Source organism: Cynoglossus semilaevis, chromosome 6, assembly GCF_000523025.1.
Source record: "Cynoglossus semilaevis isolate Cse_v1.0 chromosome 6, Cse_v1.0, whole genome shotgun sequence".
Taxonomy (NCBI): Eukaryota; Metazoa; Chordata; class Actinopteri; order Pleuronectiformes; family Cynoglossidae; genus Cynoglossus; species Cynoglossus semilaevis.
This window is the reverse complement of record NC_024312.1, coordinates 1,098,399-1,109,588: the sequence shown is the minus strand read 5'-3', so window position 1 is coordinate 1,109,588 and position 11,190 is coordinate 1,098,399. Positions and strand designations below refer to the sequence as shown.

At 39.1% G+C, this 11,190-nt stretch overlaps 1 protein-coding gene across 1 annotated transcript; it reads left to right on the top strand.

Moving 5' to 3' along the window:
- Positions 1-7,659: 7,659 nt before the first annotated feature.
- On the top strand, positions 7,660-11,029 carry syt19 (synaptotagmin XIX). The gene is made up of 8 exons (XM_008311059.3): positions 7,660-7,866; positions 7,952-8,025; positions 9,131-9,238; positions 9,537-9,722; positions 9,819-9,965; positions 10,128-10,247; positions 10,396-10,507; positions 10,598-11,029. Exons 1-8 carry the CDS (start codon positions 7,668-7,670, stop codon positions 10,894-10,896), a joined length of 1,245 nt encoding a protein of 414 aa, XP_008309281.1. The 5' UTR covers positions 7,660-7,667; the 3' UTR covers positions 10,897-11,029.
- The last annotated feature ends 161 nt before the right edge of the window (positions 11,030-11,190 follow it).

The window sequence follows — 11,190 nt, the reverse complement described above, 5'->3', positions numbered from 1 at the left end:
CATTTGTCTCCTCAGCTCTTCCACACACGCTGCTCTGACCTCACCTCTGTCTCAGCCGTCCATGCTGTGCCTGACCAAAAGTCCAAACTCCACAGAGAAGACCTGTTGTTGACCTAATGGTCCCACGCCCCTGAACCTCCACCCTCAGCCTCATCGACGCGCTTCAGTCCCCCATGGCTTTGTCAACTTTGCTTTAGATTTAATATATGAAGGATAGTCTAACCAAACTACAGACAGCTCTATATACATTTATGGGATTTAAAGTTTGTGATGGAACTTATGTGTCTTTTTTTTCCACTCATTTTTAATGTTTGTGTTTGGCTGATACTGTCAAGTGGAAAAGATTAATAAAATGTCTTAAGATAAAAGAGTCTTGTGGAACTTCATGACTTTTTGTATTTTAAAGCATCACCTCCTTCACTCCTGTTTTGTTTTCAGTGCTGTGTCATCCTCGGCAGCTTTGACCTCAGGTCTCTCAGCTGCTGTCAGTGCATTAGCATAACAACCATTAACAAAATGTGCAGGTTGGACAAGAGCAGCACAGCGTCCTACATCCTGCAGATCAGTGAGACCCTTAGGAAACAAAAGGGTCAAACAAGTTAATGCAAGATGCCTGACAGGAACGAGTCAGTGCTGAAAACGAATGAGTAGCAATGGTCCCGCGAAGGCATCGCACAACATGGACCATATTAAAAGACCTGGCGTCAATTATTGGGACATAATAAAAGCAAAAGCTGTGCAAGAAGACAAAAGAAAAAGGTTATCTTCTACAGTGTCTGTGCTGCTTTTAGAAGGCCCTCGGCCCTCGCTCAACGATTGGTGGATTGGCTCTAACCCCCAGGATCTGGATATGGAAAAGTTTTTAAAAAATGACATTATCCTTACAGAAAATAGTTCTTTTTTTACTTCTTCTTTCCAGAGATGGAAGATTTGGATTTAACTGGAGTGGTGGAATTGGTCAGGAATAAATAAATGACAAACCACAAAGTATGAGATCATAACTCAGGGGGTAGCCTTTTTTATGGCAACACCTCTGCTCTGCAGAAAACATTTCATTTTGAAATTAGATATTATAAAAACCAATCCTTTAAAAAGATCTGGAATCGTTTCATCTTCCCTTGGAATCTTTCGCCTTTTCCTGTGCTGAGCTGTTCTTCCTAAGATGTTGAAACGGACAAGGAATTTCTACCAGAACTTCCCTAATTGAGTTGACATGCTTTTAAAGCAATCTGAATAATACAGCAGCCGGCGCACAAACTCCCATCGCAGCGAGGCGCTGGTGCAAAGCCATACACATTAATTAATCAGCAGCACTTAAATCTTTATATGTTATGCAACTGCACAAGCACAGCATATATCACCGAGGCGGAGCCAAGTAGACGGAGCAGTTCTGCTTCATGAGCTTTGTCCAGGACACGGTGGCCGCATGTACGGAAAACACAGGTAGGTCACAGATGAGGAATGTGCTAAACTGTGTCAAGAACACGGAAAAAAAATGATTTTTTAAAAGGCAAACTTTTGTTTGCAGTCCAAATGTAGACCGCGGGGCGCCAATTCAGGGTCACTGATGGGTAGTTTCAAAAATGTCATTGCAAACATTTGGAGTTTATATTGTATATTTACCAAATGAAAATGAATACAAACGCTGTATCTAAGAATGCAATATTAGCATAATTGTGTAATATCTGTAATAATTGTTATTGGTTTTTCCTTTGATAATGACCAAATGATGTGTGGCCAAAAAATAGTTTTGCGGAATAATAATCAGGGGATTGTATGGAGAATGCTGGTGCCAGCAACTGAACAGATAAATAAATAAATATTACTAGGCCTATATATATATTGGACAATTTTGAAAAAGTGTTTGGACAATATTGGCATATCGGATATCCCAACTGTATCTTAGCTAATCAATAATCGTACTACCGTCCAAATCACCATTACAGATTGATTGTTTCTCACTCAGTTATAAAAGCCATACATCATCCCTGTTAAAACTCTACCATCTGCTTTCTGATTCTTCTCTTCAAACAACCTGAGCTTTAATTACAGTTTGAGTTGGTGCGTATGCAGATGATTCAGCTGTTCTCGGTCCATCAAACATAGGGAGCTCTTTGAAACAACGCTCGGCGAAAGAAAGCGAGTGGATTTCTTACGAGTGCACATCATTATAAAAAATGAGCCACACGTAGATTTTCCAAAAGAGGTTCATCCAATTAAACATTTCTGCTGAGGAGGCAGCAGAGCAGAGATTGGACAGCTGTAGATACGTCCGTGTCCTCGCTCTGACAAAATCTCGTCCAAACACCTCAAGAAGAAAGGCAAATGTAATCCCTGTGTTTTTTGTCGGCCTCAGTTCTGCGCTAACGTCACTCAGGAAACATCTCTCCGGCTGCAGTTTTCTCACGGAAAACCTTCTGTGTCACAGTTGGGGGGGGTGAGGGTGAGTTAGAAGTATCACACAAGAGAGACAGAAGGATAATCTCCAGACCTTGAATGCAGCACCTCCTGGAGCACTGCACTCTGCAGCCATCTGGGATTTTACATTAAATATTAGTCACTTCAAACAGATGCAGGGTGAACTTTGTTCTACGGCTCTATATTTAGCTTGGCGTGAGGAGAGACGTGACAAACTTGAGGGAAAACACACATCCCAGTGAGATAACTCTTGTTTAATCCACGCACCAACGACACCTCAGCAATTTTAAAAACATATAAGCTGCTGTTTATCACAGAACTACATAACATTACACAGCAACAGCCGACAGCTTCACTTTTGGACAAACTTTTTGGATGGGTGCTTAAAATAGGTTTTGACGATTTATGAAGTTTTTTGAGATATTTAATTGTTATATATTTTTACAAGAATGGGTCTGGGTCTTGGAGGTGCGTGGGCCAATTTATTTTATATATATACATATATATTGTTTATTTACATATACGTCCTTGATAACAACTGCGTGTTCATAGGTCATGTACACAACACCTTCATGATACAGCCTGGGGGGGGAGCTCTACACACATCTGGGCATGTGCTCAGACCAACAGTAAATGTACAAATACACAAACACAGATTTGACACGAGTCCTAAATGTTAAATAGACATTAGTGTACTCTGTACTGCCTCCAGTGGAAGAATTGGATGTAGACAAAGAAGTAATTGGTAGAGAATTGGTGAAAATTACTTTTATTTTAAACGAGACAATGAAACACATGAGAAATGAATTATTAACTCAATATCCCAGTGTCTGGTAAAGTCAACGACTGTAGGTACTGTATCATGTGATATTAACATCATCATAATGCACATCATAATCAAAGAGACTCCCCTTTTGGAATTGAGTGGTATCATTTATTTAATATATTCAGGTCAAGCCACTTTGCATGCTTTTCATTTTCGCTTCAACAACAACTGAGGTCGAGCAGATTCAGCAGATTAAACGCATCACTTATTAAACACAACTTAAACACAGCAACATCACACGAGGACCAACATTCAGGATGGAACCATCGCCACGAGGCATTTCTGCATCTAAATATGGGAACCTATTGATTATTTCATAGTGCTTCCTTTACAGCACATTTCTACAGGATCCTCTTTCATATGTTCTTCCGGGATCACGGAAGTATTGGCCTGGAATTAACATTAACGCCCACTGGGACACGGCTCTGACACGACAGAGATCAGTACCAGTCTTCAAACGTTTTCCCAGGGCTTTTGTGATTTGATGTAGTTAGACAGAGGCACAAGGAGTTTAACCATCAACCAATATACTCATCAAATCCATATTTTGCCAAAGTCTGTGTAGGATATTGATATAATTCCAGCAGAAACATTTCCCAGGATGTTTACATACAGTGTGTAAACTTATCGCACTCTTACACCAAAACATAAACATAGAAAATTTGTTAAGTTAAACTGCTGTTGCTGCCTCTTTGCTAGGTCTAAATGTAGTACTTTGGTGTCAAAGATCCTCCATTCAGATCCCCTCAAAGGATGAAAACTTAAAATGTACCTGTGAGCAAAAAATGTTAAATATATCTGTGGGCTTTGGTACAAAAAATAAGCTTTTTAGACAATTGGGTTTTCACTAAGGGAGTGCTGTTTTACATCAGGCCAAACTTTGGTTTCCAGTGCCTGCAGTCAGTGCTTAATGTGTGCCAGTGTATTTCAAGAAAAACATGAACATCTCAAGTATCTCTTGAAACCAGTACCTTTGCTGTAAGTGTCTCTGCCTTCACTTTTAAGCTCCACTCTGTGCTGTAAGGATTAAAAAATAAACGTAACTCTTCACCAGCTTTACATTTGCACAGTCAGCGCAGGCTTTTATCTAAAGCAGAGTAAATATTTTTCAGCTCTGTTTGATCATCTAAGGCGTCGCTTGGACCCTGAGGCAGGTGTTTTAAAATATGCCAGTGAAATCTGGAGGACGTGGACTGTCACCGCACCACGTTGCTGTTTTATTTAGACACAGCATTGTGTACCTATCGAGGGAAACACAGTATATCTACTGTACAGCTACGGAAAGATGACATTTCCTACTGTGGCCTCTGACTTCTACAAAAACAGAACTAATCTCAATATTGACCATTTGAGTTGATGTCTAAATTACTTTAGATATTTGCAAGAAAAAAAAACTTTAAAAAATATAAGGTAAGTCTTCTAGTTTAGGGCTCAGACTTGTTGAAATGTACAGCCTTGTCCATCGTCTGAGGTCAGCAGGTCAGAGGCTGCTGTGGTTCTAAGATCGTCATTTACTACTATTTCTTGACTGGCCAAATGTCCAGGGTCTAACCTCGACCCCAACACCCACCCCTACTGACTGCAGGGAATGGCTCCAGCTCCATTACAACGATGGATAGATGGATAGAACACACTACCTTTCTCTTCATGCCTCCAACCTGTTTAACATTTTAAAACCAAATCAAACCTACACCTATGTACTCTTCTAATAGTAGTTTTTCTAACATATAATTGAGTCACATTGGCATGTTGATGAGTATTGCCCCGATGTTGAAAATCCCTTAACCACATCAGTAGTAATGTTTGTGTGTGTGTGTGTGTGTGTGTGTGCTGTAATAAGCAATCAACAGTTTGTCCAATTTCCTGTAGAGACAATACTGCAATAATGTGTATGCTGAGAAAAGCCATTTGACTGCCTCCAGCTTCAGACGCTGCAGCGCTGCACCACTCATTGTACAACGACCAACTCATCATTTGCACAGTGCACGCTGCGCCAACATAATGTGTCTGAAAAGGGAAGAGCGAAAGCCAAAATCCAAATGAGATGACCTGGAGGAGACACCCAGGCATATCTGCTGCTCCCAAGCACCGGGGGCTTTGAGAAAAACCTGGGCTCATGCAGGAAGCTGCCAGAGAAACCATCTGTGTGCTGACTGCATAAGCTCCATCAGCTGTGCTGTCAGCCTTATCTCTGCTCCGTCTCCATCTCAGCCTCAGCACATTTGCAAACTAACAGTGTGTACCAGGAAACAATGGACCACCTCATTCATTAAAGTCAAACCATCGGAGCACAAATACTGAATGGATGAGGAAAGCCGGCTCTGACAGGGCGATAATGACACATAATTATAAGTACATTCATCTCAATATTAAACCTGATTTACAAACATTAGACCTGCTCGACAAGGCTTGGAAAATCAGTTAAGATTTAAATTGAATTTGTTTTAAAATTTGAATAGTCACTGCACCAGTGTTTCCCAAACTATTAACTCACATATTTCACATATCCCTTATTTGTTATTCATTTACAGCACAACTCTATTTTAAAGTGTGCTTTCTTTAGGAATCGAACCCAGGACCCTCTGCTTGTAAGATCTTCTGTTATTTTATTTTATAATCTGACAAATATATACAATATAAATAAATAAATAACAATATTAATAATGAATCATTATATATATAAATAAGTTCTTCATTTACTGGTTAAATTCAAAATTCAATTTGACTCCATCACTAAAAGGTGGGACAATACTGCCATCTAGCGGCTCTTTCTTTTTCTCTATAGTTTCTTCCATGCCTTGCAGCATTTATTGTGTTAATTTTTTCCCTCAGTCAATCAAGAAACTACTTTACCTTTGCCTTTAACTACTTTACATTACTCTGAGCTTCAGACTCATAAGGAGCAAAAATAAATTTCCGAAACATTTCCTTATTCTTGAAAGGCCAGGACACAATGCTGTTACATTTGCTCTTTTCTTCCGCTGTCCTTGCTGTCAGCAGTCAGTCATGTTAAAACAAAAGGAGACCAGACTGCAGATACGGTGGTGTTGAAAAGCCTTCAGGACGCAGACGGCACAGAGTCACGTCAGCTGAGAATTATCTCTGTCATTTTACTAGGTCTGTACGCACAGCTGCTGCTTGGTTACTGCTCAGTGATAAAGCTGAGCTGACACAGACCTGGGAACTGACTTCTATATATATAACACAATTATATTGTGATTAATTATCATCACAATTTAATGTGATTAATCCATTTAAAAATGTTATTACTTCCGAGTTCTAAAAACCTATTTCAAGAATGTCAAAAGTCAGCGACCACTGAATTGCTTCTTAAATATTGCTATATGTGCTATTTTTTTATTCTACCTGTATTCCATGTATTGCCTACTTTTTGCTACATGACTGAAGTGGGGGTTTTAATTAAAACTCAAACCTGCCTCAGGTAGGGAGGAAGGCAGTGAAAATGTCAGGCCCGTAGATCCCTTTAAATGTCATGTCAGGCTGTGGTTACTGCACCTGCCACATATCAAACAAACACACAGTGATGTTTTGGCTCAACAGGAATTTAATCTCCTTGTTTTTTTCTGAATCCAGTCGTTGGAATAGCAAAGAAGCTTTGCGGTTAATGTGCCAAAGTAAAGGCCCAACCTGGGATGAGGACATGTGATGTCAAACACTATTACCATCTATCAAACCAGTTTGTCCTGAATAGCATCCAGTGAAGTCACATGCATCGTGCATGAAGGTGTGTGTGTGAAATGTGCAAAAGAGTGAGAAGATAACAGAGCAGATAAGGGCTGCTAATGTGTTGCTGCTGCTGCTGTGGACCAGGTCTCACTGCTTGGACTTTCTATCACCAGCAGAAACAGACGCAGGAGGAGGATGAGCTGAATTATCATTTACAGGTTAGTTTTATTATGTATTATTTCAACAGGGAACAGAAAGAAATATGTTCACCTTGTTTAAAACAGACTTTCCTGTTCCTTGGCAACACAAGTACTTCTTTTTATCCTGTGTATTCTTTAATTTCCTGAAGGGAAATCCATAGGGATTTCTATAAAAAAAAACATGACCAATTATTATTGATTGTTCAAAATGTCCTGAGTTGTGATGTCAGATATTAACTTTTTGCAGATGTCCAATATGCACATATTGTCCACACATTTAATTTCCGATACCGATATCAACTGATACCAATATAGTGGGGCAGTGGGGGCCTGGTGGTTAAAGAAGTGAAGTGCTGCCTGCTGACTAAAGTGATGGGTTAAACAATGGTCCTCACTATTTTCTGCCATGCTCCCCCATCCCCTAATGGGCCAGAACCTTACCTGTTGTTCATTCTTGCTTTTCCTCCTGGACCTGACAGGCTCTCAACGTTCTTCTTCTTCTTCTTCCAGTATTGCAGTTGTGTGAAAACAACCACATGATCGTCGTAATGGAATCCCACTCTCCATTAGAGCTTCTTTCAGCTCAGCTGAAGATACTGGTCTCTGATACAGTCAAATACACCCTCCTTGGCCTCTCTGTCAGCCTACTCTTGCTGGCTCTGGGGATCCTGTGCTGGCAGACCATTAGGTACTGCAAGCAAACCAAGAATAACAGAGGTACTCGTCAAACAAGAGGTGAGTGTTGAATTACTGTTGGTCAATGACATGTCTGACTAACAGTGTAATAAACAAATTAACTCCTGTCTGCTTCTGATTCCAGTAAACAGTCTGTTGTTGTACACAGATGAAAGGCCGTCAATGGCAGTGTTGTACTCCAGACCTCCACATACCAAGGTAAGCAAATTTTAAGATGGAAAATCCAGAAACTTTGAAAAGAAATTTTAGTTCAACCATTAAATTGACTATTTTAACTACTGATTCAGATTAAGGCCACTGAATAAGAGTATTTAAAAATATATCAATAACACACACTGTAGGCAAAACCTTCCCATTAGCACCCCAAGACTAAAGTAAAATTACCTTTTGAGGAATGATGATTTATTTGAATTAACAATGAAATACTGTGATTATGATTACTTATAATCACTATTGTGATTAATCCACAATTCTCCAGTGATTATTCTGATCAAATTCACTTTTTAAAATAGCTGTTTTTCTCTTTCAGTTGATAGTGATAAAGACGCCATTCACATAAAATATTATACATAATATATATAATAGTACGTGTAAAACCGTTAAATGGCAATACAACACAGGATTCAGATCTGTTGGTAACGCTCAAAGAAGAACCCAGGTTACGGATATGAGTAGAGTTAGCTTGACCTAGCCATGCAGAAAGCCCCTCAATAAAATGCTTCGTACCAGCACGTCGCTAAAATAAGCTACATGTGGCTCACCGCTAATATGCCGCCTTGAAGATAAGATCTAGAGTGACTTCACCATTTTGTTTATTCGGTTCAATTTATCGCACTGTTAACTTTTCTCATTTGCTTCTAAAGTGCTAGCGTGTTGCCCGAACAGACATACACACTGGGCGCTAGCGCGCCGACGTCGCAAAGCTAATTTCTTGTTGGTAAAGATGTGCACGAATTTACAGGATTATATTTCCGTAAAATAAACGTTCAAATGTTTACTTATCCCAACTTCAGGGCATAAAAGGAAAGTTACATTTTACTTGCTTGCAAACACCCAATACCATCATAAACAGAAATACAAACTTTGATTGTAGAAGAACATAGAGGACTGTGTGAACGTACATATTTTCAGGTGCTCGTGTTTTCTTCTGGCAAAAGCCGTTATGTACATAAACTACGATTAGCAGTTCAAACAAAGGAGGGTGGAAACTTTAAAGCTCAGAATAAAACTAGAAATGCTACAATTGATGAAAAACACTGGAGGAGGTGATTTATCAGGAGTTTTGTGTTTACATGTTCTCTAGGTGGAGGACATCTGCTTGGAGGGCCACAGGGTGAATCACTATCTATCTCCATCCTCAGACTCCAGTCAGACGGAGGGAGAAGTTGATGAGAAAGTCAGCATTAAAAAGGTAGCACATTCTTACATGTGTACATTTTTTATGTAATATCCACAATGTCTCAATATCAAGTAACATGAAGAAGTGACCTATTACGATCCACAGCTGAAACAGTTTCCAGTCTTCTAAAATTAAAGACACATTATAATAAGTTGTTTATCATATTTTTTACTTTTCACGTTTTGTGCAAAAAATTCTTTATTTTTGGTTTCACAAATATCCCTTTTAGTTAGTAAAAACAAGAAAACGTAGCACAGTTTCAAAACCAGTTTCACTCAGGTGTGTCATTCTTTATATACTCTTTTCCCAGCTGGAAGGCTCTCTGCGTTTCTCTCTCTACTATGACCAGATGCAGTCTCGTCTAGTGGTCACAATTTTGCAGGTAAAAAGACTTCAGGAACACACAGAGTCGTGCAGCCAGCAGTCATTTGTGAAAGTACGATTAATGAGAGCAGAGTCACACCGATTGAACCTGGAGGATAATTGGGACAAAGAGGTAAAAATGATTATTATGAAACCATTATATACTGTGTGGCTTTACTTTTATGTGGTATAAATAATTATGTCAATGACTTACTTGGTATACTCTTAGGAGAAAGGGAAGATTCTATGGACAGTTCTGCAGGAGTGGAAGACACAAATTATTAGGAGCGGCAGTAATCCTTTACTTGGAGATCAGTTCAGCTGTGCTCTGCAACAACAAGAAGACATGCTTCATCACACCAATCTGAGGATGGAGGTCGAGCATTGCATCCATTTATTGTTTACAATGTTTTTTATTTTATCAGCAAAAATATAAAACTGACTAAGGTTTCAAATTTACTTACAATCTTAAGAGTTGAGTAGTTGTTAGAGCAACAGAAAATTAATGTCTGGTCTAACTCAGTGATGTTTGTCTTAGGTGTGGGATTTTGACACATTTTCCAGGAACACAATATTGGGAGAGGTTAGGGTTCAGCTGGGGCAGTTAAAAATCTCTCAACCCTTGGAGCTACAGGAGGAGCTGCAGATACCACAGAAGGTTAGAATTGCAAATTACATTTTTCTTTTCTAAATCCTGATTATACATTGTTTGTCTATTTGATCAAATCAATCAAAAATGAGCATCTTTGATACAGCTTCAAAATGTTTCTATTGCTTGTTGTTTAATTCGCTCACTTTCCTGGCAGGACCTTGTTGGAGAGGTGTTGCTGTCACTGAAGTTTCTTCCCACTTCTCAGAGGTTGGAGGTTGGTCTGCTAAAGGTCAGAACTGTCCCTGCTGAGACTCATTCAGACACTGGTAAATCACACATATCTACACAACCAAAAATTAGGCCATCACAGATCAGATCGATGAAATATAGTTTGAAATCAAATTTGCTGTTCACAGCCTTGTACGCCAGAATCAGCATTCAGTGCAATCAGTACAGACTAAGGTATCAGAAAACCTCTGCTGTGTCCCGATGCCTGATGACAATCTTCAATGAGGTGTTTATTTTCTCCCTGCCTGAATTTCCTCTGGAACGGTGTAAAATTACAGTCTCTGTTTATGAGACTCGGAAAACAAACAAACACCTCATTGGACAGTTGACTGTCGGAAAGGAGAAAAGTTCAGAAGACAAGCACTGGAACTTGATGATGTGCTCAGTGCGCCAACCTGTTGCAAAGTGGCATGGCCTGATGATCTGAGCATCAGAGGCGACAGCACATCTGTTACATTTTTGCATGGATACCAAGAGTTTGTTGTTTATGTATCACCAAACATTGACCTTCACATCTCCACCAAACTTCAAGAAACTATTGTGCAATTTTAATGTTAACGTTATTGTGCAATTTTTGGGTAATAATTTTATTTCTAATGCAGATCTAAATAATAAAGTTATTTCATAATATCAAATAAAATATTAATATATTTAATTGAAAATAATATATCAACATTTTTCAACTTCTTTTTGAACTTCTTTTTTGAAGTATTAATGACTT

Coding starts and splice junctions, on each gene's coding strand:
- syt19 (XM_008311059.3), top strand. CDS start 7,668: ATGATCGTCGTAATGGAATCCCACTCTCCATTAGAGCTTCTTTCAGCT. Junction 8,026..9,130: donor CCAGACCTCCACATACCAAG/GTAAGCAAATTT, acceptor CATGTTCTCTAG/GTGGAGGACATCTGCTTGGA. Junction 10,508..10,597: donor TGAGACTCATTCAGACACTG/GTAAATCACACA, acceptor TGCTGTTCACAG/CCTTGTACGCCAGAATCAGC.